General features: G+C 54.3%; 3 protein-coding genes across 5 annotated transcripts in view; 1 reads left to right on the forward strand and 2 right to left on the reverse strand.

Moving 5' to 3' along the window:
* AXIN1 (axin 1) overlaps positions 1-21,209 on the forward strand; it is an 88,776-nt gene extending 67,567 nt beyond the window's left edge. For 2 of the 3 annotated variants that reach the window (XM_066275440.1, XM_066275442.1), the window contains exons 5-11: positions 1,275-1,412; positions 11,697-12,223; positions 12,859-13,029; positions 15,250-15,495; positions 17,439-17,546; positions 19,312-19,479; positions 20,324-21,209. In XM_066275440.1, the coding sequence (XP_066131537.1) occupies positions 1,275-1,412; positions 11,697-12,223; positions 12,859-13,029; positions 15,250-15,495; positions 17,439-17,546; positions 19,312-19,479; positions 20,324-20,450 (1,485 nt within the window). In that variant the 3' untranslated portion in view covers positions 20,451-21,209. The remainder of the gene's footprint in view (positions 1-1,274; positions 1,413-11,696; positions 12,224-12,858; positions 13,030-15,249; positions 15,496-17,438; positions 17,547-19,311; positions 19,480-20,323) is intronic. The other variant, XM_066275441.1, reaches the window with a different exon arrangement.
* A 391-nt stretch (positions 21,210-21,600) lies between these two features.
* On the reverse strand, positions 21,601-24,913 carry PDIA2 (protein disulfide isomerase family A member 2). Its single transcript, XM_066275443.1, has 11 exons — positions 24,695-24,913; positions 23,839-24,045; positions 23,625-23,758; positions 23,407-23,544; positions 23,197-23,313; positions 22,981-23,106; positions 22,711-22,908; positions 22,499-22,619; positions 22,237-22,418; positions 21,851-21,961; positions 21,601-21,725 (listed from the first exon to the last, which is right to left on the reverse strand). Exons 1-11 carry the CDS (start codon positions 24,891-24,893, stop codon positions 21,681-21,683), a joined length of 1,578 nt encoding a protein of 525 aa, XP_066131540.1. The 5' UTR covers positions 24,894-24,913; the 3' UTR covers positions 21,601-21,680.
* A 139-nt stretch (positions 24,914-25,052) lies between these two features.
* ARHGDIG (Rho GDP dissociation inhibitor gamma) lies at positions 25,053-27,543 on the reverse strand. Its single transcript, XM_066275448.1, has 6 exons — positions 27,349-27,543; positions 26,137-26,316; positions 25,972-26,055; positions 25,718-25,794; positions 25,564-25,627; positions 25,053-25,467 (listed from the first exon to the last, which is right to left on the reverse strand). The coding sequence occupies exons 1-6, from the start codon at positions 27,419-27,421 to the stop codon at positions 25,268-25,270; spliced, it is 678 nt and encodes a 225-aa protein (XP_066131545.1). The 5' UTR covers positions 27,422-27,543; the 3' UTR covers positions 25,053-25,267.
* Positions 27,544-27,664: the final 121 nt, after the last annotated feature.

Raw genomic sequence — 27,664 nt, forward strand, 5'->3', positions numbered from 1 at the left:
AAATTATAAACTATTTCAAAATAGCGCTAACCCCTTAAAAGTTATACAGTGGCCTGACCAGGCGGTGGCGCAGTGGATAGAGCGTCGGACTGGGATGTGGAGGACCCAGGTTCGAGACCCCGAGGTCGCCAGCTTGAGCGCGGGCTCATCTGGTTTGAGCAAAGCTCACCAGCTTGGACCCAAGGTCGCTGGCTTCAGCAAGGGGTTACTCAGTCTGCTGAAGGCCCGCGGTCAAGGCACATATGAGAAAGCAATCAATGAACAACTAAGGTGTTGTAACAAAAAACTGATGATTGATGCTTCTCATCTTTCTCTGTCCCTATCCCTCTCTCTGTCTGTCTCTGTCTCTGTCTCTGGGGGGGGGGGGGGAGGTGTTATACAGTGTATTGCTATAAAATACAGTACATCGCAGAATTACATTTTTTGAAGAAGAAAGCCCTTCATAATCCTGCTCTTTCCTGATTTTTTTCTGTACCCTGAATTTTATGTCCCCCAACCCTGCGGCCTGGTGCGTACACGCCTAAGTGCCAACGACTGCTGCCCTCTTGTGTGCAGGGCGGGCACTGCAGGGAACAGATCCATTCTGTAAGAGCTCTGTGGGCTTTGTCTCCTGCCTTTACGTCCTCCCTCCTCTGTCGTCTTTATAGCTCTACCTGCCCTGGCCCAGGCCTCACTGGGTCTTGACCTGGCCAGTCATATTAGAAGGTCTTTTTTGAGCCAGTCTGGTAGGCTCCTCTGTGCAGGGCACACTCCATAGGTCCCTGCCAGCTGCTGCCCTGACGATGTGACTTCAAGAGACCAAGTTCTGGCCTGACCTTGTGGTGACACAGTGGAAAAAGCATCAACCTGGAACGCTGAGGTCGCCAGTTCAAAACCCTGTACTTGTCTGGTCTAAGGCACATTATGGGAGTTGAAGCTTCCTGCTCCTCCCCCTCTTTCTCTTTCTCTCTCCTCTCTAAAATGAATAAAAATAAATAAAAAACCAAGTTCTGCCCTGCTCGGTGTCTGATTCTGTGACCATGGGGAGCCAGCGCTCTATTCTCACTCCTGCATGAGGGCTCGGTGAAGGAGAGATGTAGTCTGACGAGAAAAGGAGGCAGTGAGAAGGTTGATTCCCTGGTGAAAGGGGGAAAAGTAAAAACTCACTTTAAATTCAAATTCAGGTTTCACATTATTTTCTCCTACCCAAAAAGTGGTCGAATGCCACCTTGGCATAGAGAACGGTCGTTCAGAGCTGTGCATGGCCAGCTAGCTAATAAGATGTTTCCTTGCAGCGTACTTACCGAATGCCAAAGGAAATCCGCGTGGAGCCCCAGAAGTTCGCTGCGGAGCTCATCCACCGCCTGGAGGCTGTGCAGCGGACGCGGGAGGCGGAGGAGAAGCTGGAGGAGCGGCTGAAGCGCGTGCGCATGGTTAGTGGGCCTCTGTCACAGAAGCCACGCCCATCGTGGTTGCTGAGTTACTTGATTACAGCGTTAGGTCCCCACGAGCCCGGCCAGGTTTTCCTAGAGCCCCTTCTCCCTACTTGACGACACACTGACTTCTGACATGCTCTGACGTGTCTTGGTGGATGACTAAGGCACGCTCTCCTATGAGGCCGGCCCTCTCCAAAGCCCGTCACCCCTTGTTCCTAGCCCGGGTTGTATCCCTGGAAAGAGGTTTTTACGGAAGGGCCCTGAGCCTGGGCCTGGGGAGTGACCAGCAGGTGTCAGAACAGTGGCTTGGTTACTGGGGTTGGGTTTCCTGTTCCATCTGCTTGTAGGAGAGGGAAGCCAAGACAGCTCCTCTTTCGTCACCAGAGTTGCTGTTGCAACTCTGCTGTCGCTGCAGCGACAACACCAGCTCAGCTCAGGGACATTCAGCATGGGACGAGTCCAAAGTGCAGACTGCCCAGTGTCTCCATTTACCCCGGGCCCAGCTCCCTTTCTGCTGTCCTCCTCTCAGTGCCCCAGACTCACTGCCCTCTGCTGAGCCCTCTTCAGATACCTGATGCCATATGTGAACACACCTGCCTTGCTGGCCGCATCCCCCGTGTTGCATCGGCCCCCTTGGCACATGAAGCTGAAATCTCCCTTGAGTGCTGATAGGTGGAGGCCCTGGGCATCGCTGGGACCCGGGCCACATACACTTGTATGGAACAGAGCATGCATGTGGCAGAAAGGTGGCGCTTGTCACCTCAGAGCACAGAATGGCTTTTGGTTTAGATGTAGGCTTCTGTTTATCTTCTGACTTGTAGCTTCATTTGGTAAAATGTTAAAATGTTCATAATTTTTATAATTCATTTGCTTAAATATCTTTCTGCCTGACCTGTGGTGGCGCAGTGGATAAAGCGTCGACCTGGAAATGCTGAGGTCGCCAGTTCAAAACCCTGGGCTTGCCTGGTCAAGGCACATATGGGAGTTGATGCTTCCAGCTCCTCCCCCCCTTCTCTCTCTCTGTCTTCTCTCTCTCTTTCTCTGTCTCTCCCTCTCCTCTCTAAAATGAATAAATTTAAAAAAATAATAATTAAAAAGGTAATGTCAAAAAAAAAAAGGTAAATATCTTTCTGCCCGTAGCTCCTGAAGAGAGACCTTGCTCTTGTTATCACAGCTGTCATTCTACAAAATTCACTTTCCTACACATTCAGGGGCAGACATTGGTAACAAGCATGCCTCTGGAGTGAGGCTTTCCCTGTGACCCCTTGTACTTCCTAGCTTGTTGAACTTTATTCATTGAACCCAGTCCCTCCTGAATACCATGAGCCTCCATGTCTCTGGCAGACAGACCTTTGCTTTTTTTCTTGGCAGGTAGGAATTCCCTGCTGGATATAAATGGTTACCAGCAAGTAAGTGGGTGTCTTCCATCTTTTCTCAATATTTTATGCCCAGTACCTGAAACTCAAAACTGTGATGTTTCTGCCTGATCAGGTGGTGGCACAGTGGATAGAGCATCGGCCTGAGATGCTGAGGACCCAACTTTGAAACCCTGAGGTTACTGGCTTGAGCGCAGGCTCATCCAGCTTGCACACAGGATTGCCAATTGAGCATGAGATCATGGACATGACCCTGTGGTCACTGGCTTGAGCCCAAAGGTCTTTGGCTTGAGCCCAAGGTCGCTGGATTGAGCAAGGGGTCACTGGTTCGGCTTCTGCTTCTGCCCCCAGTCAAGGCACATATTAGAAAGCAATCAACCCTGGCCGGTTGGCTCAGTGGTAGAGCGTCGGCCTGGCATGCAGAAGTCCCGGGTTCGATTCCCGGCCAGGGCACACAGGAGAAGCGCCCATCTGCTTCTCCACCCCTCCCCCTCTCCTTCCTCTCTGTCTCTCTCTTCCCCTCCCACAGCCGAGGCTCCACTGGAGCAAAGATTACCCGGGCGCTGGGGATGGCTCCTCGGCCTCTGCCGCAGGCGCTAGAGTGGCTCTGGTCGCAACAGAGCGAGGCCCCGGAGGGGCAGAGCATCGCCCCCTGGTGGACAGAGTCTCGCCCCCTGGTGGGCGTGCCAGGTGGATCCCGGTCGGGCACATGCGATAGTCTGTTTGACTGTCTCTCCCCGTTTCCAGCTTCAGAAAAATACAGAAAAAAAAATAAAAAAGCAATCAGTGAACAACTAAGGTGCCGCAACTACGAGTTGAAGCTTTTCATCTCTCCCTTCTTGTCTTTCTCTCTCTCTTTCTTGCCCGCTCGTGCTCGCAAAAAATAAAAAATAGGAAAAAAAGTTGTTTCTCGAAGGAATTATTTTTCTCCCTGATCACCTAATGTTCCTGTTTGAAATACAGAACCTAAATTAATTAGGGTTTGTTTGGATTTAGAGGAATTAAGAAATTCAAACCTCTTCATAATCCAGTTTAGTTTTCTCACTAATATGAATTACTAAGATTTCATAATTACCATATTTACTAATAATATTCTTTCTACATAATTACTATTTATACTTTAATAAATTGCTTTGGAATGCTACTTTTAAGTTCAAATTAAATACAGTATGTTTTATTTTCTATTTTTTTCCTAGGAATGTATGAATATTTTGGAAAAAGCTTTGGTTTAAAAATTAATTTCTATTTCTTACTTCCTCTGGAAGACCTAGATATGTCTCTCTCTCTCTTTAAGTGAGAGGAAGGGAGATAGAGACACAGACTCCTGCATGTCCCCTGAGTGGGATCCACCCGGCAACCCTCCTCCAGGGCCAATGCTCGATTCAGCTGAGCTATCCTCAGTGCCTGGGGCTGACACTGATTGAGCCACTGGTTGTGAGAGGTGAAGAAAGATAGAAGTGGGAGAGAAAGGGGAAGAGAAGCAGATGTTCATTTCTCTTGTATTCCTTGATTGGGAATTGAACCTGGGATGTTCATACACCAGGCCAATGCTCTATCCAGTTGTCCAGGGCCTAATTTTAATTATTAACTTTAGAGAGAAAGAGAGAGATAGAAACATTGATCTGTTCCTGTGTGTGCCCTGACCAGAATCGAACCAGCAAACCTCTGCCCGTCAGCTAGTGCTTTAACCAAATGAGCTATCAAGCCAGGACGTATCTTATTTCTCTCTCTCTCTCTCTCTCTCTCTCTCTTTTAACATTACATATTCAGAGGCCTTACCAATTCATGGAAATGACTCTTGGTGGATTTCCTGAAGGACATATCTAGGACCTCAAGCATCAATGTATGTGGTCTTTGTACTTTAAAATTTAAGGATTTCATCTGGCTGGTGGAGGCGCAGTGGATAGAACATTAACCTGGGACACTGAGGTCCCAGGTGCAAAGCCCCTGCCAGCTTGAGTATGGGTTCATCTGGCTTGAACACAGGCTCACCTAGCTTGAAGCCCAAGGTTGCTGGCTTGAGCAAGGTATCATTGGCTCTACTGGATCCACACCACCACCACCACCACCACCACCCATCAAGGAATGTATGAGAAGTAATCAGTGAACAACTACAAGTTGATGCTTTTCATCTCTCTCCCCTCTTGTCTTTCTCTCTCTCATACTTGGTCTGTCTCGCTCTCGCTCTCTTCTGCTAAAAAAAAAAAAATTTCAAGGATTCCAAACTCCTAATGTGTTGTCTGCTATTAGAATGTGTCCTGGGCCCTGGCCAGGTGGTTCAGAAGTAGAGCATCAGCTGGGCATGTGGATGTCCTGGGTTCGATTACTGGTCAGGGCATATCATAGGAGAAGCTACCCTCTGCTTCTCTATCCCTCCCCCTCTTGCCTCTCTCTCTCTCTCTCTCTCTCTCTCTCTCTCCCTCCCTCCCCCCCCCCCACATGCGCCTGACCGGGATCCACCCGGCATGCCCACCAAGGGGTGATGTTCTGCCCCTCTGGGGCGTCACTCTGTTGCATCCAGAGCCATCCCCAGCGCCCGGGCCATCTTTGCTCCAATGGAGCCTCGGCTGCGGGAGGGGAAGAGAGAGACAGAGAGGAAGGAGAGGGGGAGGGGTGGAGAAGCAGATGGGCGCTTCTCCTGTGTGCCCTGGCCGGGAATCGAACCCGAGACTCCCACACACCAGGCCGACGCTCTACCACTGAGCCAACCGGCCAGGGCCCCTCTCTCTCTTTTTTTTTTTTTTTGTATTTTTCTGAAGCTGGAAACGGGGAGAGACAGTCAGACAGACTCCCGCATGCGCCCGACCAGGATCCACCCGGCACGCCCACCAGGGGGCGATGCTCTGCCCCTCCGGGGCATCGCTCTGCCGCGTCCAGAGCCACTCTAGCGCCTGGGGCAAAGGCCAAGGAGCCATCCCCAGCGCCCGGGCCATCTTTGCTCCAATGGAGCCTCAGCTGCGAGAGGGGAAGAGAGAGACAGAGAGGAAGGAGAGGGGGAGGGGTGGAGAAGCAGATGGGCGCTTCTCCTGTGTGCCCTGGCCGGGAATCGAACCTGGGACTTCTGCACGCCAGGCCGACACTCTACCACTGAGCCAACCGGCCAGGGCCTTCTCTCTCTCTTTATCTCTGTATCTTTTTCTCTTCCCTTCCTGCAGCCAGGGATTAATTGGAGCAAGTTGGGCACTGAGGATGGCTTCCTGGCCTCTGCCTCAGGTGCTAAAATTAGCTTGGTTTGAGCAATGGAGCAACTGGCCCCCAATGAGCAGAGCATTGCTCCATAGAGGGCTTGCTGGGTGAGTCCTGGTTGGGACACATGCAGAAGTCTGTCTCTCTGCTTCCTGCCTTCTCACTTTTTTTACTTAAGAAAGAAAGAAAAAGAAAAAATGCATCCTGTACTGTGGTGGCGCAGTGGATAGAACATCGCCCTGGAATGCTGTGGTTACCAGTTAGAAATTCCATGCTTGGCCTGACCTGTGGTGGCGCAGTGGATAAAGCGTCGACCTGGAAATGCTGAGGTCGCTGGTTCAAAACCCTGGGCTTGCCTGGTCAAGGCACATATGGGAGTTGATGCTTCCAGCTCCTCCCCCCCTTCTCTCTCTCTGTCTCTCTCTCTGTCTCTCTCTCTCTGTCTGTCTCTCCCTCTCCTCTCTAAAATGAATAAATAAAAATAAATAAAAAATTAAAAAAAAAAAAAAAAAAAAAAAAGAGAAATTCCATGCTTGCCCCAGTCAAGGCACAGATGAGAAGCAACTATTATGAGTTGATGCTTCTTGCACTTCTCCCTCTTTCTCTCTCTCTCCACTCTCTAAAAATCAATAAATTCAATCTTTAAAAAAAGAATGCAAAAGTTATAGAATTCAGAAATTATCTTAAAAGAGTATTGGGTAACCATGTAAACTTTTAGTTTTTTAATTTATTTTTATTAAGCTAGAGGTGGATAGGCAGAGACAGATTCCAGCATGTGCCCGACTGGGATCCACCTGGCAAGCCCCTACCAGGCGATGCTCTGCCTGTTTGGGCCGCTGCTCTGTTGCTTGGAATCTGAGCTATTTTTAGTGCCTGAGGCAAAGCCATGGAGCCATCCTCAGCACCTGGGGCCAACTTGCTCCAGTCAAGCCATGGCTGTGGGAAGGAGAGGGAGAGAGAGAAAAGGAAGAGGGGGAGGGGTAGAGAAGCAGATGGTCACTTCTCCTGTGTGCCCTGACCAAGAATCGAACTGGGACTTCCACACACTGGGCCAACACTACCGCTTACCCAGCTGGCCTGGGGTAATTTATATATTTTCCCTATAGAAGTCTTTTCCTCAGATTAGCAAAGCAAATTAATTATTTTTGTTTATTTCCACATGAGGAGAGAAAACCAGTGAGGGAGGGGAAGGGTATATTTAAAGGCAGATAAGAAAGGCCTAATGCTTCCAAGGATTTTCTATTTTTATATTGGAGGGAGGTTTAAATTAGGTATTAGTGTTTGGTATGACTGCCTGTCAACTTGGAAAGTTAACCTTTCTAGGACAATCTCTATTAGAAACTGGGTCTTTGTTTTCAAAAAGATTTTTGCTTACTCATTTTCAAAGCAATTGCTAGATAATCTTAACTCAATGAAGAACATTGTAGTGCAGATCCTTTTAACTCTCTTCCATTTATTTTTTAGACTGGAAGATATCCAGAAATAAAAGTTTTCAAAAATTGAGGCACACATAGATGAAAGCCAAAGACATTCCCATGTGTCCAGGCCTCTAAGCAGTCTTGCCCCTGGCCTCTTCCTTTGGGCATTCTGTAGGCCCTTCCTGAAGTATCTGACTTAACTGGGAATTTTGATTCTGGTAGTCAAAATAATATGTAGAGTTTGGTTCAGTTAATTTTTATGACACCAGAATTGTTGAAAAGTGGTAAATTATTACATGCAATTTGTTTCTGTTTATTTTAAAGATTAGTGATCTCTGTTTTTAACTCATTAGGGAAAGAATAGACATTGAACTTTTCTCACCCTTTGATACAAGACTATAGCTGAACTAGCAATGACATTGCCTCAAAGAAACGAAATATATTTTTCTTTACAAATGTATTTTCTTTAACTTTTTATCTTTTCTCCTTCAAAATGTGTCACTATAGGCCCTGGCTGGGTGGTTCAATTGGTTGGTTTTGGGTTCGATCCCAGGTTCGGGCACATAGAAGAATCAGCCAGTGGCCCTGGCCGGTTGGCTCAGTGGTAGAGCGTCGGCCTGGCGTGCAGGAGTCCCGGGTTCGATTCCCGGCCAGGGCACACAGGAGAAGCGCCCATCTGCTTCTCCACCCCTCCCCCTCTCCTTCCTCTCTGTCTCTCTCTTCCCCTCCCGCAGCCGGGCGCTGGGGATGGCTCCTCGGCCTCTGCCCCAGGCGCTGGAGTGGCTCTGGTTGCAACAGAGTGATGCCCCGGAGGGGCAGAGCATCGCCCCCTGGTGGGTGTGCCGGGTGGATCCCGGTCGGGCGCATGAGGTAGTCTGTGTGTGTTTTTTTTCTTTTTTTTGTATTTTTCTGAAGCTGGAAACGAGGAGAGACAGTCAGACAGACTCCCGCAAGATAAATAGCCAGATGGTGGTGATCTCCAGGAAGGAATTTCCATGAAAGTATTTTTAGGGGCTCGTTCACATGCACAAGTAAATTTTTCTTACCAGCATTCTTTCCTCTCCTTCCCTCATGGTGACTGGGTGATCCTCACAACGGCAGTGCCGGCTTGAGGGCTTCACCTGTGCCGACCAACTCTCCTCCCCACAGTTCCCACAACTCAGTGATCTGTCCAAGGTCACACAGCAGGACACTCACCATGCCGGGTTCTAGGAGGGCAAAGATGAGACTTGTTTGACCTGGCGGGAGTGGCTCTCAAGGACCGGCTCAGAGCCAAGCTGCCTGGCCGGAGGCAAGGACGCCAGGTGTGCACGCACTGAGACTAGCCTTTTCACCGGGTCCTTCAGAGAGAGGCCTTACTGAGCAATTAAAGGAAGAGTTAGGAGCATAGTTTTAGCAATTTAATAGCCTTCTCTGGACAAACAAATATAGGGAACTGGCTCGCCATAAAACATGGGATATTTTAGTAGGAGCCAAGTTCCAGTTGCATGTTGTGACAGAGCTGGAGTCTTCATTTATCAGCACAGCGTTTCCACAGGCATCAGCTCTCTGTGTGTGGGGATTCCCCTGAGCGTGTTCCAGTTAACCCTTAAAACAGATGTACTCATGAAATAACGCGGGTAATGTTTCTTTCTTTTTAGGATCTTATTCGTTGATTTCATAGAAGAGAGACTGGGATGGGAACAGAAGTAGCAACTCATTGTTGCTTCACTTTAGTTGTGCACAAGCCCAGGGTTTCCAACCAGCGACCTCAGCATTCCAGGTCAACACTCTGTACACTGTGCCACCACAGGCCAGGCTGTGTGTAACGTTTCTTAAAAGAAGCCTAAGGAAGAATTTGCCATCTTTTTACTATAGAATTGAGTATTGTAGCTCTGTCAAGTTGTCAGCCCGGCGTAGTGGCTAGACTCTGCCTGTGTGTGGCCCTGGAGGCCGTGCTCTGGGTGAGACACGAAGGCAGCTGTGTTGGGGGACTCGGCGTGTGTTTCTGATGCCAGACTCACATGTTTTTCTGCTCTGTGGCATCCATGGCAGGTGCAGGGCATCTGTGCCTGGAACCACCTCCAGCTCTCAGGAGATGGGATGGACCCAGCTGAAAGACCCAGTGGCCTTTTTTGACAGAAATGTTCAATTGAACAGCCCTTTGTATTTCTCCATTATCAATTCAGGAATTATTGGCAGGCACATGGCCTCAAGTTCAGATGGGCTTGCTACATGCAGTGGGCTGTGATGGCCTTCAGACATGGGATCCCGGACTCTGGGTCATGTGCTCAGGCCTGAAACTGCTCCAGCAGGTTTACTCCCACAGGTGACCCTTAGTCCTTGGCTGTGGCACACTGCCCAGCAGCTGGCAGTGCAGTCTCTAATCTTGTGTGATTTTGTAATCTAAATAGATCGTGCTATAAATAATAGTCCTTGTTTAAAAGGAATAACTACAGAATTTTAAAATAACTTTAAAAATTTTGAAAACAAAAGCAAGAAAATGAAAACTAAATATATAACATTTCAAAACCATAAAATTCTTACATATGCAGAACTATTGTATTAGAAAAGCTGCATCTCAGCTCAGTTTTTGCCCCACCCCAGCTCAGTTTTTGGGAGGTTTCTTCTTGCTTGCTGCTGCCTTAGGGGTAAAGGGCTTTAATACTTTCAGTGCCCTAGGAAAACCTGCCCTCCCCCTCCTCTTCCCCCCACCCCCTCCCAGGGAGAAGTCTCCTGGTCCCTCAGCGCTGCAAAGCAAAGGGGTTCCTTCGGTCGGGATGGGGTATAGGAGCCCAGGGTCCACGTCTCTGCTGAGGTGGCTCCAAGTCGTGCTCAGGAGCATTCACCCTCCGTCTGTCTGTCCCCTTCTCTCCCCCTCAGTCTGTCCTCTTCTACTGTATTCTTCACTGAGCCTTTTCTAATGACATTTTGATGCTTTTGCATTAGTGAGAAATTTTGTGGTAAACTTTTAGAGATTTTTTTTTATATTAAAGTACAGGTGTAGTTTAGTCTCCCCCTTTTCAATTATTACCAAATTTACTCTTCATTATTCTGGTTTGTACAATTCAATAAGATAAGAAAATATGAGATGTATCTTTTGGAATTAAAGTGACAAAGCATTTATATTTAAAAATATGGTTATGGTCTGACCTGTGGTGGCGCAGTGGATAAGGCATTGACCTGGAATGCTAAGGTTGCCAGTTCGATACCCTGCACTTGCCTGGTCTAGGGCACATATGGGAGTTGAGGCTTCCTCCTCCTCCCCCCCTTTCTCTCTCTCTCTCTCTCCTCTCAAAATGAATAAATAAAAAAATTAAAAAAAAAATTAAAAAAAAAAATATGGTTATGTTAACTCTTAGAGAACTGAATAAAATTCAGTTAGTTTAATGTGAGACTTCATCAGGAAACACATAGCAAGATAAAAAACAAGAGCTCTTCTGCATAAGAACCATCTTCCCTTTGGAAATATAATGGAAAATATGGCAATAAAATTGAGGAATAGGGCCCTGGCCAGTTGGCTCAGTGGTAGAGCGTCGGCCTGCCGTGCGGGAGTCCCGGGTTTGATTCCTGGCCAGGGCACACAGAAGAAGCACCCATCTGCTTCTCCACCCCTCCCCCTCTCCTTCCTCTCTGTCTCTCTCTTCCCCTCCCGCAGCCAAGGCTCCATTGGAGCAAAGTTGGCCTGGGCACTGAGGGTGGCTCTGTGGCCTCTGCCTTGGGCGCTAGAGTGGCTCTGGTTGCAGCGGAGCCACGCCCCAGATGGGCAGAGCATCGCCCCCTGGTGGGCATGCCAGGTGGATTTTGGTTGGGCGCATGTGGGAGTCTGTCTGACTGCCTCCTCATTTCCAACTTCAGAAAAATACCAAAAAACTCCAAAACAATAAAATCTAACCTCTGGGGGGGGGGGGGATTGAGGAATAGGAAAATTTTACTGAAAAGAAACAAAAATATTTATTGAGAAGCATGGAAGAAAACTAAACCAGGGTGGAGGTTTCTCTGTGGTTGTGTTCCCTCAGTCATTGTGTGTGGCAGTTGCACGCCCTTGCACACTCCTGAGTGAGCACAGCTACCTGTCCTCATCTTGTCTGCAGCTCGTCCTGCAGCGTAGCCTGCTGAGAGCCCTGCCGAGCTGGCTCAGAGATAGCCGGACAGAAAAGGTCTGCAGGAGTCGGGCAGCACCTCTGGCGCCTCCCGGCACTGACCCCAGGGCATGGCACTGATAGGCTTTGTGTTTGGTTGTTATTTGTTTGTTTCCCCAAGTCTGAGTTTTCCTTGGTATGACAGGTGCCAAGAGATGACATGTGGCCTTGTCCCTACAGGAAGAAGAAGGTGAGGATGGCGATGTGTCCTCTGTCCCCCTAGGGGCCAGTCACAAGCTGCCTTTGGCCCCAGCCTGGCACAGTTTCCCACCCCGTTACGCAGATGTGGGCTGTGCAGGGCCGCGGGATGCACATGAGGAGAATCCTGAGAGCATCCTGGACGAGCATGTGCAGCGGGTCATGAGGACTCCTGGCTGCCAGTCTCCTGGGCCTGGTCACCGCTCCCCTGACAGTGTACACGTGCCCAAGACGTCTGGGGTGCTAGGGGGCACAGCCCTGGGCCATAGTAAGCACGCGCCCAAGTTGGGGGCAAAGCAGGAGGCAGCTGGCCTGCACCTCCATAGGCACAGCCACCACCATAGCCACCATGGTGTGGCCAGGCCCAAGGAACAAGCCGAGGCTGAGGCCACCCGCCGGGTTCAGAGCAGCTTCCCATGGGGTCCGGAGCTGCACAGCCACACAACCAAGATCCGAAGCCACCTGGAGAGCTTGGGTACCACCCCCAATGTCGACAGCCTGGCCTACAGGTGAATGTCTTTGGTGTCCCAAGCCATGCTTTGGATCCTTTGTCCCTGGGCTTGTCTGTGAGGGTCATGCGTGTCTCTCCTGGGAGGTTGCAGTGAGAGGCTGTGTCTTTTGTGGATTCTGTTCTTGTTTCTAGGCTAGAATTCCCTTTTAAAAGTCTTTAAGCCAAGGGCAACTGCAGAGACTGTGGTTATGTCATGGCCAAGAGCTCAGGTGCCAGGTGTAGGTGCCAGGCCTCCGTCTGAGGTGGTGGTCCGCTGGGGCTCCGGCCTTGATGTGTGGTTGAGTAAGGATCCATTTCAGAGGAAGGTATTTGGTGAGGAGAAGTGGCCAGGCCCTGGGGGTCTCCACCAGGCAGCTCTCCTGAGCTGCGAGGACAGAAGACAAGTGCTGCACCTGATCTTTGGCTCCAGCCCTCTGGCCGATGCCGCTTGGACTCCTTTCTTCACTTCTTGCTGTGGAGTTGCCTGAAACAAACCCCAGTAACTCCACAGAGCTGGGGCAGAGGCTGCTAGAACACGCCACTTTGTCAAGGCCTCCATGTTCAGGAAGCCATACAGGATGGGGAACACAGGTGGCCAGCCATCCAGTGATGGCCAGGTAAGGTCAGTGGGTGACTCCCCACTTGATTTTGCAGTGGGAAAGCTGGCACAACCTCCAAAAGAAGTGCCAAGAAGGCTGAGTCGGGGAAGAGCGCCAGCGCCGAGGTGCCAGGCCCTTCAGAGGATGCAGAGAAGAACCAGAAGATCATGCAGTGGATCATTGAGGGGGAGAAGGAGATCAGCAGGCACCGGAAGGCTGGCCACGGGTGAGCAGCTCCTAATGTCCTGGGGATGTGGGCACAGCTATGCAGGACCGGCTGGCAAGACTTGAGAACTGCTTGCCAGGCTCCTGTGTGATATGGCCCCACCCATTGTCTTTCTGCAAACCATTTTTGGTGGAAGCAGATATTCAGAGGGATCAGATTTGACTCATCACAGCATGAGCGTGTTGATACCTGTTCTATGTGGGCCTGTGATGGGGTAGGGTCCTGGATGCAGCTTGTGTCCTGGGCAGGAGTACCTGCTGGTGAGGTCAGTCTGAAATCACCATGCCTCTCTGTGAACTCCTCTTGCTACTGCCCCAGCACTGAGGAGGGGGCTTGCTGCCACACAGCTGCTTTTACAAGGTTATTTCTGGGGGAGTGATACTTCCATGTTTAAGTGACCTATGGGACCAGGGAAGTGAGGCAAGTACCTGACTGCCACTCCAGACGGGGCTTCAGGAGAAGCCTTATGTGTTTGCACCTGGTCGTCCCTTCAGTGCTGGGTGGGAGACAGTTCTTATTTAGTCTCCATTTCTCCGAGCTCTGGATTACCCCACAGGGCCAGACGCTTCCCTGAAGGGGTTGAGCCAGGCCCCCAAATATACCCTCACTGCCCTATGTGAGTTCATGCTACCGGGCTAGCTTAGATGGGACTGGACCAGAAGTGGCTGACACCCAGGGGCCTGGGGCTGGTGGCCTCTGTCCATCAGTGGGTAGGCTGTCCCTCCTTCCTCAGTTTCAGATTTCTCTGACCATCAGCATTCTTTGGCCGTAGCTGGGGAAGACTGAGTGTGTGTATGAGGCAGGTGAGCCTGACCTTGGGAATGAGCCCCCCACTGGTATCCAGACCCCTTTGCAGTCACAAAGCTTGTCCTGGGGAGGCCCCTCCTGCTGGTTGTGGTGGGGTTGACCCTCAGCTTCTCTGGATTTCTCTGTGTGGGTTTCCACGGGGAATGCATATGTTTCGGCCAGGCCTCCCACTCCAAATGGAGGGTTTCTGTGGCTGAAGAGTAAGAGCAACATCTAGAAACAGCCTTCCAGGTTCCAGAAGCTCCTGCCCTCAGATGGGCTGTTTTGTTTTATTTTTATGATTTTTAACTTATTGATTGATTTTAGAGAGAGGAACGGGGAGAGAAACATCGATCTGTTTCTGTATGTACCTGACCAGGGATCAAACCCATCACCTTTGCATATTGGGACGATGCTCTCACCAACCGAGCTATCTGGCCAGGGCAAGATGGACTATCTTAAATGATGGCCTTCATTGTCCCCTGTAGGCCCTTCCTGGCCTTCCTGGAGTCTAGGGACCATGGACCTCTGCCTTTGTCGTTCTTGCATAATGCAGGTTGGCTGGGGGGTATGGGGGACAGGGAGATAAAGGAATGGGAGACAGGAATTAAGGGGTGGGAAGATAAGGGGAATGCAAGATGGAAGCTGTAGGGGTCTCCCTGGGGCCCATCTGTGGGGCTTTTTAGGAGGAGGAGCCCCCCTCCAGAGTACCATTTTTGGGCAGTTCAGGTGTCACAAGAGCACTGGGCCAACCCACTTCCCAGGGGGCCCTCTTGGGTTCCCTCACCTTTGCTCCTGGTGCTGAGACCCCTTTCCAGCTGTAACTGAGAGAGGCTGATGTTGTCCTTCAGATCTCGTCCAGTGGCTGAGTGATGGCACGTTGTACAGGTATAAAGCACGTTCTCAGTGTCGAACAAGAGAGAGAGGCATGATACGACATCAAGGGGAAAAGTCAGAAAAAATTATGTTTAGAATTATGACAAGTGTAATGAGTATTTTTAATGGGGGGAGAAATATATAGATCAGTATTCTGAGAGTAGCTATTTCTGAATTATGAATTATTTGTGTTTGTATTAGCTTCTTTGAATTTTCTATATTTTTCAGACTTTTTCATAAATAACCTTAAATATTGAAACCTTTTTTAAAAAAATTAGTCATTGTATGGGATATGGTTTATATTTCAATAAAGCTGTTAAAACTAAATTGCCAGGGGAAAAAGTGTGCAGGAAAGGAATGTTTGTGTCATGTAGTATAGGAGGAACCTTTTGAAGTTCACATGACTTCTGCTGGCCAGGGGCACAAGGGCAGTTCTGCCCCAGGCACCCAGGGGTGAGTGCTGAGCTTGACCTCCATTGCTGGCCCCTGCCTAGTTCTAGATGCCTGCCTATGGCCCAGGTTTCAGGTTCTGGCATGTCTGTTCTCTTGCTCCCAAAGGTCTTCTGGGGTGAAGAAACAGCAAGTTCATGAGAGCTCCAGGCCCTTGTCCATTGAACGTCCTGGTGCCGTGCACCCTTGGGTCAGCGCTCAGCTGCGGAACTCTGTCCAACCCTCTCATCTGTTCATTCAAGACCCCACAATGCCACCCAATCCAGCCCCCAACCCTCTGACCCAGCTGGAGGAGGCCCGTAGGCGTCTGGAGGAGGAAGAGAAGAGAGCCAGCAAGTTGCCTTCGAAGCAGAGGTATGAGCCCACTGGGTAGAGCAGGCAGGGCTGGCACCTTTCAGGACCCTTCCAGGTGCCTTGGCTGTGTGTTGGAGTAGAGCGCCCTAAGGCCTGAGGTTCATACACAGAGCTGTGCTGGGTACTCACCAGCAGTGCTGGGTTTTCTCTTCTGATTTCTTCTGCACAGCCTGCTGAGTGACCAAGGGCGGGAGGGCCGGTGATATATATATATACACACTGTCCTGGGGAGAAGAGGATGTCACTCCTGCTCTGCTTTCGGAGTGTGCGGTCACCTCGGGTCTTTGTGGAAGCCGTGGGGTCCCCTTAGTGGCATGGAACTGCTGGAGGTTGCACAGGTCTCCGCAGCTGCAGCATAGGCTGAGCTCAGAAGTGTTGGTCCTGGTGGGTCCTGGGCTGCCTTCATTCAGGAACCTTAAATGGTGCCATTGGCAGGTAGGGCAATCAACAGTGCTGAAATCTGTGGTGTAAAACTTCCAGAGAGGCCCAGGCCCCACGCTCCTTACTGTGCTGTCTTTGGCCTTCAGGGGCAGAAAGGCTCAAACTGCTACCTCTGTGGCCTTAGGTCAGGCCCTGTTTTCTCCTCCAGGGAACAAGGGGACCCTCCCTTTATAGGAGGCAAATTCCCTGACCCTTTCAGCTGGGCTTGGAGGTCCCTTTTCCCAGACGTGCTGGTTCATTGGAATCCCCAGGTGATAGGGTTTGTGAGGGGTCTGGAATCAGTAGTTCTCGCCAGGGCCTGGCATCATGACCGCTGTTGACTCAGATGTTACTGGTTCCCTTGGCCCGTCTTCAGTCATCTGGTTCCTAGCGCCACTCCCCATGGGCCTCCTTTGTGTGTCGGGCTGTGTGGTTCTGGGGAAGCTGGTGTTAGGTGCAAACTCTCCTCAGCGTCCCTCTTGTGGGCACAGGTGGAACCCTGAAGGTGTCCCCTGGGTCATTGAAGATGAGCATGTTTTGTACAGCCAACTGTCTTACTCTGTGATCTTTTTCGGTTAACATAGAGCCATCCGGCTCTATGCAAGATGCCTGTGACCAGGAGGCAGACCGGGCGGCCAAGGGCGGCCTGGGGAGAGGCCAGGGTGCGAGGACTGGAACTCTTACCTCTGCAAAAGACTTCGTGGGACATCGTTTTTACACAATCTCTGACCCATCCTCTCTTTTCACCAACACCCAGTCTGCCCCTCACAACAGTGTGGTCTGTCTGAGGCCAGTAGAGCCATTCTGTGATTTGTGTTTTGCGGGGTGAGCCACCTGCGGGGTTTCAGCCAGTGACTGCCATCTCCACGTATCGTCAGTCCTGGGCATGATGTGGGCCTTTATAAATGGCCACAGGGCAGTGGTCTGGCAGTGGCAGTGGGGGTTTGGGGCTTCCCCTAGCTCCTCGCGGGGTGGCCCTCACCAAGGTAGTCAGAGCAGAAGTTACTCTTTAGGGGCTGCACAGTGCGTGTCCAAGGTGGATGGCCACTTGGAGAGGAGCCGGGCAGGAAGCCCAGAACAGGACTCGAGCTGCTTCGGACAGAGCAGTGACCGTGCTCCGGGACCCAGGCTCACAGCAGAGCGCCAAGTGGGAAGAGCTGCCTTCACAAAGAAGAGGCCAGAGGCAGGTCCTCTTGTTGTGGATGAAATGACAGGAGCCTGACACCTCAAATGAGGGGTTCCCCAAAGTGTGTTCCAGGGAGCCAAGGGCTCTGACCACAAATGAGAGGAATCTGGGAAACCTGAATGACGAAGGCAACAGCTGTTTCTTGACTGATCCTGACACAGCTTCACGACCCAAGAAGGGGTTTGCCCGCCTCACACAGTAGGAGCCTAGCATGGTGGTGACGGAACCTCTTGGGGAGCGCCTGCTCCACCTGCTGTCTGTCACCCTGCTGTCGCCACGGAGAGTGGAGGCAGCCCTGCCTGGGCCTGTGCGGCTCACTGACGCGGTTGTTCCCTAGGTATGTGCAGGAGGTCATCCAGCGGGGGCGCTCCTGCGCCAGGCCGGTGTGCGCGCCCGTGCTGAGCGCGGTGCCAGCGGTGTCCGACACGGAGCTCTCCGAGACAGAGTACGTGCGTCCCAGCGGGTCCTCCTATCCAGCTCGCCCAACCTGTGCTGCGGCCTGGGGCTGTGGAGCAGCGGCTCCTCCCAGGGCGGGAGCCCGGGCACCACACTGGAAGAGCTGCGCTGCAGGCTATTCAGGCTCTTCGCAGGGCTTTCCTTTTTGTCTCCATCAAGGGGATGCTGACCGTCCCTGTGGTGACAAATGACCAACAGGTTAGAGAGGAGGTTCGCGCTGCCTCCTCCTCCTCTGGCCACACATCTCTCCCACCCCACCTGCTTTACTTTCCAGAGGTTCCCAGCTGGCTCAGAGGGTGTCAGGATTGTGTAGCCGTGATTCCCCTGACACGCTGCCAGCTGAAAGTGTCAGCACCTTGATGTGTGTTTGTCAAAACACTGTGTGCACAGCAAGCCTGGCTCTGTTCTCACGTGGGGTCCATTCTCTCCCCAGGTGCGCGTCGAGTAGGGTGGGCATTAGGGCCCTACAGACCACATGCAGACAGTGCCAGCTGCCCTGTCCCTACTTCTTTCTGCTCAGCACAGCAGAGGGTCCCTACCTTAGCTCTCACCAGGCTTACTGCAGACAGTGCCAGCCGGCTCAGAGCCTCCCCACCAGATCACTTCTCGGGGTGGTCCTTGGAGGAGCAGAAGCCCTGCCTCCCTTCTGTAGAGAGCAGGTCCTCACAGGACCCCCAGATTGACTCCCAAGACAGGCTGGGTTTGAGGTTTTAGGACCAGGGGAAGGAAAGCAAGTGCCATGGAGCGTGGCTCAAGTGGTAGACTGCCACACAGATAAAGTGACTGCAGCGTGTGTGTGCCCAGGAGCGCCAGGAGGGGAGAGTCCCCAGGGAGAGAAGAGCCCACCGTGATCTCAGGTGGCCTTCCTGATATGACACAGTGGGGCAGGAAGCTTCCTACCACACCCAGCTGGTGGGAGCCAAGGGCTGTGCTTACGTGTAGCGGGCAGCTCCAGAATAGTCACAAGGACCAGAGACACTGGGGGACAGAGCAAGTGCTCGTGTCCCAGACAGTGACTGCTCAGCACCCATCAGGGTGAGGGCCGTACCCCTGCCTGGGCAGGAGATGGTGCTGACCTCACAGCCCTCTGGAAATCTAGCGAATGCTGCCTCTTGTCTTTGGACAAGCTCTCTGCTGTGGGGCAAGTCCATTTCAAGATCCGTCACACTTCTGTTTGTCCAATTCCTGGCCTTCAAATGTTTTTGAAGTTTGGGGCTAGTAGGCTTTACTAGAGTACAAGCAGTATAGTCCAACCTAGGGGTGGAGGCTGCATTGGCTCTAGTGGCCTGGCCACCTTAAGAAGCGGGTAGAAGGACCTACCACGGGTTCCAGCCCTGAAAAGCCTGCTGGCCCACTTTCATGTGATCTGGGTCGGGGTTCTGCCAGCTCAGGCCATAGAGAGACCTGGGGCTCTCCAATGGGTGGAGAGCAGCAGGTGAACTGAGGTCTGGAGACTTGGGGTGGGCAGAGGGTGGGAGATGAGCTGGCATCTGTGCTGTGTGTTTTTGTATGTGGAGTTGGCGCAGGATTGGAACCTTGTGTTGAGATGCCATGGGGGTCAGGGCCCCTGGGTGCTGGATGCAGCTTTCTGGGTGGGGTGGGCACTAGGGCCTGTGAGTACATGGTGTTTCTGAGTGTGTTGCAGTTCACCTCTGCAGGCCTTGCCCCGTCGTTTACTGGGGAGTTTGAGGCTTGTTGGGGTGTGCTCTGTGGGACTCTGAGCCCAGCAATAGCCACTGTGTCTCTGCTTCCAGGACAAAATCACAAAGGAAGGCGGGCGGTGGGAGCACCCAGTTGTGCGACAGCATCGTTGTGGCCTACTACTTCTGTGGGGAACCCATCCCCTACCGGACGCTGGTGAGGGGCCGAGCGGTCACCCTGGGCCAGTTCAAGGAGCTGCTGACCAAGAAAGGCAACTACAGGTGAGAGCGAAGGGCTGGGGTCTGTGCTAAGCAGGTACTCTGCTTGGGAGGTAGTATTGTGTGCTGGGTGCCCTTTTCCTTCCCTGTTCTTACCCCATCTAGTTCTTGTTCCCCCTTTCCCATTTGTCCAAGCCTGAACTGTTGGCAGGAGTGCCTTGATATGTGAGGTGTGTATGGCCTCAGGGCTCCCAGCCCTAGTTCCTAGCCTTAGGTGACTGAGGCCTCCGGGCTAACCAAGGGGTCTGAACAGTCCGTGCCTTACATGTGGGGAAATAGGCCCAAACCCAGTTCTCTCTCTGCCCCCCATGCCTGGGTCTTACCTGGGTCGGCCTTGTCTCCAGTGTTCTGACTCAACCCGTTTTTACTAGACACAGAAACCAGGTTCTCCCTTGGGGGTCCCAGGGTGGTCTTGGGTGGGTGGTTTCCTCTGCCCACTGTGTGGTGAGAAAGTGCCCATTGGAGGTGGAGGGTGTGGCCACTAGAGGGGGGCCCGGACTCCACTGGCCAGAGGCTCTCCATGGGCCTCAGTGGGGGCACATCACTCTGATGGAGATGACAGAGAACAGAAACCCCAAACTGCTCTCTTCCCCCTGCAGCACCCTAGATGTCAGGCCAGGGACCCCACATGTGGTCACTGTACTGTGACTGTTAGCTCTCCAGCAAATAGGCACCAGGCAGAACCAGCTTGCATGTCCTGCCTAATGTGTTTGGAGTGTGGCCGCCAAGTGCTGTGTATGAGTGGGACCATGGGGCCATCTGGGTAGGAGGTTGGGAAGCCCCAAGGGTGTAGAGGCACGGGCAGAGGAGTGGACAGGCCCTCATCTCCTCTCACCCTGTCCCCTAGATACTACTTCAAGAAAGTGAGTGACGAGTTTGACTGTGGAGTGGTGTTTGAGGAAGTTCGGGAAGACGAGGCTGTCTTGCCTGTGTTTGAAGAGAAGATCATTGGCAAAGTAGAGAAGGTGGACTGACCGGCAGGCTTGGCCTCGGCACCAGGCTGGGCTCTCATCAGGTGGGGGCGTGGAAGGCCACACTGAGAGCCAGGAGGAGCTGTGCCACATCAGGTGCTCTCACGTGTGCACAGACACACCCCTTGTGTAAGGCCAGGGACTGCCTGCCCCATAGCCACCTGCCCCTTTCATCCATCTGGATCCAGGTGAGCAGGGGTCTTACTGAGTGGTTGCATAGGCCTCTGTCCTGCTGCCAACAAGGAGAACGCCCTGTCCACTCCACAGCACCACTCTGTGAGTCCGTCTAAGCAAGCAGGGAGCTCGCCACAGAGCCACCCGAGTAACCCTCCCCGGCAGACCCCTGCTGCTAACCACAGGCCAGCCCCTGACTCCTTCCCCCAGGGCTCTGCTTCTCCCTCAGAACTCGCCCACCAAGGCCTGTCCTGGTCAGGCCCAGCCCGGGCCCAGGGTCAGGGTGCCCTTGGGGGGCCTCTAAATTGTACATGTCACTGAGTGCCTTCAACACAGCTTGTCTCTTGCCTGCCACTGTGTGGATCCGGCGATGGGGCACCTTGGTGCTCCCTCTCCATCCTCAGTTTCCACAGCGCTGGCTCAGCGGGTCCTGGGCCCCTCCTTTCTAAGGGCCCGTATAAATATGTATATTTCTCAGGCTAGGTCCAGCAGGGGGCTGCTCAAGCCCGTTTTTCATGCGCTGACTTGTACAATTATCTTTTCAAAGGTACTTGGATAATAATGAAATAAAACCAATTTTGAACCTTCCCTGGCTATGGAGTGCACAGGTTTTTTGTAGGTGGGACCTGGTGGATGGGCACACCATCCTCAGCCTATCTTCTCTAGGCTAGCCTGGTTATGCACAACTCATGTCGGGCCTCAGCAGCAATTTCACACCAGCAGCCAAGGGTTTTGAGAGTGGGGTGTTGTGTGGAGCCAAGATGACAGAGTACTGGAGAGGGAGAGGCCAAAGCTGGCAGCAACACCATGTCCCCCCTTCCTGTCCAGGTGGGGACCCAGACCCATACCTGAGCCAGGGATCCACTGAGGAGGGCTGGGAGCAAGGTCTAGGTCCCACATCCAACATGGAACCCCTGGAGGCTGAGATTTGGCCAAAGCCTGTGGCTGGGGGCCAGCCCTGCTCAGGAACCACACACAGTCCAGGACCAGAACTCTTTATTCAATGCCCACAACGTCCCGGGCGCCTGAGGAGATGGCTCCCCAGCACTGATGGGGTGGCTACAGCTCCTCCTTGGACTCCACGGTGGAATTGGCTACTGTCTCCTGGAAAGGGTCACAGAGGCCCCACTGGAACTTGCTCCCGGACCCCAGCCCTGCCCAGTCAGTGCCACAGCCACCCAGCCAAGGACTTGTCCAGAGGCCTGGAACCTTGGGGTAGAGGCACTCACTAGAAAGGGGGCTAGGGGACCCTTTGCGGGTTCCTCTTCAGGCAGCTTGCCCCCACTGTCCAGGAACTTGGAAAAGGTCTCCAGGTCCCTGGCACTCTTGTATTCAATCACCTGAGGAGGGATAGGAGGCTCTGGAGGACACACCATGTCCTCCTAGACCATGCCCTACGCAGGCCACAGTCACCCCAGGCTCTACCACTTCAGGCCTCACCCTAGCCAAGACCCTTTCCAGCCCAGGCCACACCCTATACTAGCTAGGCCTGACACTGAGACCACACCCATCCCAGATCCCCCCACACTAAGACCACACCCTCTAAGGACATGCCATATTTCCATCTGAGGACTGAGATGGACCTCAGACCATGGTAGGTGGGGTCCTGCCTCACCTTCCGACCCTGCCCTGCTGGGAAATACTTGAGGGTGGGAAAGCCATGCACAACGAAGGCCTCCAGCTCATTGGCCGTGGCATCTAGCTCAGCAATGATGATGTCCTTGTGGTCCCTGTACTTCTCGGCCAGTGCCTCCCAGGCTGGTGCCATCTCCTTGCAGTGAGTGCACCACGGTGCATCTAGGATGGGATGTAGGCATGGCCAGCAGGAGGACCCTGTACCGCCCTCCCACCCACTGTCCATGGCCCTCCATACTCACAGAACTTGACAAACACATTCTTGGTCTCATCAAAGGCCACCTGCTCGAAATTCTTGCCCACGAGGGTCTTGACCGGATGTTGGTCCCAATCAGGGGGCAGATCCTGGCTCAGAAGATAGTGCTGGGGGGAAGAGAGCGAGGCGCTTTGTTGCGGATCTCCTGAGAGCTGCTGCTCCCGTCCCTACACCCTGGGTGAGCCACCCAGCACAGACCTTGACTTCGCCACTGAGAACTGAGTGGCAGAAGGTGGTCACTGAAGCTGCAGTGACCGGCCCCTTGTCTACAGGCATGTACTTCTTGGTGGTGTCCATGTTGATGAAGCGCAGGGTGGGGGCCTCCTCTGCCCTGAGCCCGAAGTACTGCAGCACGTGGCTGTTGTTGGTACCTACATCCACCACCACGAACAGCACCTGCCAGCAGAGAGGATGCGCTAGGCGCTGTCTTGCCCACCCCCTACCCCCCCCCCCCAGCCCAGCCAGCACCTGTCCCCGGAACGGAGGAGCTGCCTCCCTGAAGCCTGCCAGCAGCTCCTGGTGCGGGGCCAGGGTCTGGTTGATGAACAGCAGCAGATGGTTGAGGATCCTGGCCGCAAAGATCTTGGGGGATGTCTGCAGGGCAGGCCGAACAGTGGGAGCTGGCTCCCGTGACCCCCCTCCCACTCCCCCAGGGCCCACTCCTGCACCTGGAGCTCAGCTCACCTGGCTGTTGAACTCCGTGACCAGGTGCATGCTGTGTGTGAGGAGGAAGCGGGACAGGTCACCCTGGTCCAGGCCCAGCTCCTCGTCCACTGGGAAGTCTGCCCGCCCCTCGTCAAACTGGACAACACCGGGTGTCAGTAGGAGCCATAGCCCTGGCCCTAACCCCATGCCTTGGCCCTGATCACCCTCTTTTTTTTTTTCCTGACCCACCTTCTTGAAAAGGACCACAGTGTCTTTGGTTAGGCCAAACTTCTGAAAGAGCTGCGGCTGGTCAGTGAGGCCAAAGGTCATGTCCAGAGCATCCTGGGCCAGAGCCCGGAAGGTAGCCACGTCCTCATCCTGCAGGTCCTAAGGGATCCACATCTGTGAGGCCAGCTGGGGCCACAGGCCCTGCTCCCAAGGCCTGGCCCCCCATGTCACCAGCTCACCTGGAAAAAGCCAATGACCACTATGTCCTGGGCATCTATCAGTGCCTGGGTGCCCTCCTCATCCTCTAGGCGTGTGATGCTGGACCCCACCCGCCGCCTCAGCCACTCAGCGATGCCCTCAGCCTCCCGGGGGCCTATGGAGAGTCCCATCAGCCTGGGTCCAGCCCCTGCCCACAGCACCCCATGCCCCCAGCCCCGTGCCCGCCTCCTGTACCAGTGTACTCCTCTGGGTTCGTGCGGTTCCCGTCGCGGAAGAACTTGAGCGTGGGGTACTCCGTCACAGCGAACTCCTCGGTCAGCTCCGGCTCTGAGGGCCCGTCCACCTTGGCCAGCCTGGTTTTGGCTGACTCTGCTGCCAGCAGGGCAGCTGCTTTGATGTACTCTGGAGCCAGTGCCTTGCAGTGCCCACACCACGGGGCATCTGGGGGACAGGGCCATGAGTGCCCCCAGCCTGCATGGCCCCAGCTGCAGCCCCTGCTCCCTCCTGGCCAGAACTGGCAGACTTACGGTCAGTCAGGTCCAGCACAGAGTATGTCCTGTCCGTACCTCCCTCCTACACGGGCTCACCTGAGCCTCAGCCACACTAAGCCCAAGCACCCAAGACCAGAATACTCAAGGCTCCCAGATCTTGAATGTAGCGCCAGCATTGTCCAGACAGTGAGTCTGAGAAGGAACCTCCCACTCCTGCTGCCTGAGGCGGTGCTCCCTGCCACATGCCTCCGCCTGTTGAGGCATGCCAGCTCAGTGGCTTTCACACATGCAAAGGGTTGTAAAAGAGCCACAGAAGAGTGTGCAAGGCATGAGCTTATCTGTCCCTTCACGGAAATGTCTGTAGAAAGACAAGGACCATGGGTCCCCCCTACACCTGCGCCTCCCCTCCCATCTGCTCAGGTTGGATCCCCCAGACCTAGCTCAGCCCCAGCCAGGGCTTTGCCTCAGGTGCCCTCTGATGGACCCAGTTGCCCACCAGGGAAACCCCTTCAAGTGCATAAGCCCCTGAGTCCATGGGGTATTGAATACACTGGGTGACACCTGTGGGTCCCCCAGCCCTGCTGACCCTGTGCACTCACAGAACTCCACCAGCAGGGCAGGGTGCTCCCGCAGGGCCAGGCCCAGGGTCTGGCGGTTCAGCACCAAGATCCCATCCTCCTCAGCAACCTCCTCCTCCTGGGGCTCCTCCAAGGGACCCACCGGCCCTGGCCCCTGGCCCCATAGGCCTGAGAGCCCGAGCAGCAGCAGCAGCAGCACAGATAGGAGCTGGCTGTCCATGGCAGTGCCCAGGGCCCACAGGGCAGGGCCAGATAAGGGGGCCAAGAGCCAAGCGGCGGCTGCCACGTGGCACCCAGTCCTGGTCACAGGGAAGATAAGGCCACAGGTCTCCCCCCACCCCAGGGGAGGGAAGGCAGACAGAGGCAACACAGTGGGCACCAAGACAGGGTGACGTTTAATAGGGCTATTCAGGGCACAGCACCAGACCCGGGAAGGGGGTGTCCCAAGACAGGGCAGAGGGCATAAGGGGTCTAGTTACTAACTGAAGGGGCTGGGGAATGCTCGGGGGTCCCTGTGCAGTGACTGACAGGCAGAGGAGACAAGGACCCCAAGTGGGGAGACAGCTCCGCCGGGGCAGGGCGGGGGTCTGGTGCTCAGCTCTTCCAGTCTTGGCAGATGTGGAGGCCCCACTCCCAAGAAAGGTGGTCTGCCCTGTCGTCATCGGTGAAGAAGGATGTGACCACGTAGGCGCCCCTCACCAGTGCGCCCCGCGGCGCCTCCTCCACTGGAGTTACAAACTCGTACTCCTGGGTGCTTGGGCCGTAACTGCCCACCATGTACACGGCCTTGTCCACTGGGGGAGGAGGAGGGCATCAGGGGCCGCCCTCCCCTCCGTGCCACTGCTCCCCGCGCCCCCAGCCCCAAGCCACCCCCTACACAGGGCCCTCACCTCGCAGGCCCCTGCGGTAGGTGTGATGCAGACACTTGAGACCACTGACAATTTCCTTATTGACCTGAAGGGACAAAGAGTATTAAGGGGTCCCTCTGGGGGGGGGGGGCTGAGCATGTGGCTGACTGACATCGCCCATGACAGCTGCCCTCACCTTAAAGGTAATCTTCACTTTGTAATCAACACCCTCCTTCAGGATGAACACCTGGTTTTTCAGCTCAGCCAGCTCCCCTGTTGAGGAAAGTGCGCTGAGGAGCAAACTCCCGAGAGGCCGAGACCCTGCCCGGGAGCCCCGCAGCCGGCAGTGTCTGTGATGTCTACGTGAGGGGTTGAGGACTAGGGTTTGGGCACGAGGTCTAAGAGCTCTCTACCCCACAGATGAGTCCGTGTTTTGCAGAGGGGGGTTACCTGTGAGGTCCATGGTCATGGGCCCTGGGGCCTGTTCAGACATCAGTGTCAGCCTGGTCACCTGCACATTGGGCAGGTTCGGGTCTGAGGAGAAAGTGAAGGTCTATGGGATGCACCCCACAACCCCCACCCTCGCCCTGCCCATGCCCAGGGCCCCGTGCGTACCCACGGCCAACGGCAGAGAACCCAGGAGCACTTGCTTGTACTTGGCCAGGCTCTCGTCATCCCGGTCCAGCTGCTGGATCTCCAGGAGGCTCTTCCTCCCCGGGGCTCGGTACCCTGGCACCGCCTCATCCAGCGCCTCCTCTGGCAGCGGCAGCCCCCCTTCCTTGTCTGTCAGAAGGACTGGGGTTGGGAAGGGGAGTGAGCAGCGCTGCCAGCTATCCTGGCCTTCACTTGTCCAACTGGATCCCCTATCTGGTCAGCCCGAAGGAACTTAAAAGGAAGCCCACAGAGGTTCGGGGAGGGAGACATAGGATTAGGGGAGGGGGCGTGAGCTCAGAGCGGGGGGGTGCATGGGGGCTCAGGGAGAGGGTAGTGACACTAAGTCACATTCCTGGAGGCACCAGCTGCCTTCAGGCTCTGTCATTTGTTCAGGGCCCCTCCCTAACTTTGAGGCCAAAGGTGGGGGGAATGGAGACCCCAAATGGGGGAGAGCCCCAAGGACTGGGGGCCACCACCATTAAGTGGTGACCTCCAAGATCTTTCCTGGAGCAGAAGCTCTGCCCTAGTAGTCCTTTGGGTGCACCAGTGCTCCGGGGCCTCTTCCCATATTCCCATAAAGCTCTCACAAGCCTCTGGCCCCTCTCATCTGCTAAGGGACTGGAGTCTCTGACAGCCTTCCCCTAGTCCTAGGAGTTCCCTCCATAGTGTTCTTGGGGGGTGGGGACGGTTCTCTCTAAACCCTTCAGCTTAGGCTCTGGGGCACCTCCCAGAGTCTCCTAGAGCCCCTTCTTAGCGGGGCTGGGGTTTGGTCCCTCTACGCCCTTCCCACAGTGTTTTGGGTTAGGGTTTGTCTGAGTCCCTGCCCACCGCACTCCTGTCTTCCCAGGAATCGCCACACACCCTGAAGGAGCCTCAGCCCCACCCAAGCGAGTGGGTTTTCTGGAGCAGGTTCCCAACGGGAGAAGGTCCCTCTGTCACCCTGGCTTCACAAACAGACCCGCCCACTGTTGGCTCCTTTCCCCAGAAGTGTTTAACCTGGAGGAAGCCCCCCACCCCCGCCAGAGCCCTGCCAAGAGAACCGCGCCACAAGGTCCCCATGCGCTCCCCCAAAGTTTCCACAGGGGAGGGGCCGATCCCCGCCCTGCGCTAAAACCACCCCCCGCCGGAGCCCCCACCCACGTGGCCGCCCTGGCCCCATCCGTGCCGGCTCACCTCGGGCACACAGCGCCAGCCGGAGCAGTTCCAACAGCTGCGCCCCCAGCTCGCACGCGTCCAGGCCCAGCATGGTGGCCCGCGGCCCGAGCCCGCCGCGGAGCCGCGAAGGAGCCGCCGCCCGGCTTGGCGCTCAGCTCCGGCGCGACTGCGGTGAGCTCATCCCGGCCGGGAGCGCTCCCCGCGCCCAGCGCCGCGCCCGCGCCGCGCGCCCCCAGCCGCTCCGCGGACCCCGCGCAGCCCCGCAGAGACGCGCGTGTCGCCCGCACCGCGCCGGCACCCGGTGGTCCCCGCCGCCGGCCCACCCGGACCTCGC

Source organism: Saccopteryx bilineata, chromosome 4, assembly GCF_036850765.1.
Source record: "Saccopteryx bilineata isolate mSacBil1 chromosome 4, mSacBil1_pri_phased_curated, whole genome shotgun sequence".
Lineage (NCBI taxonomy): Eukaryota > Metazoa > Chordata > Mammalia > Chiroptera > Emballonuridae > Saccopteryx > Saccopteryx bilineata.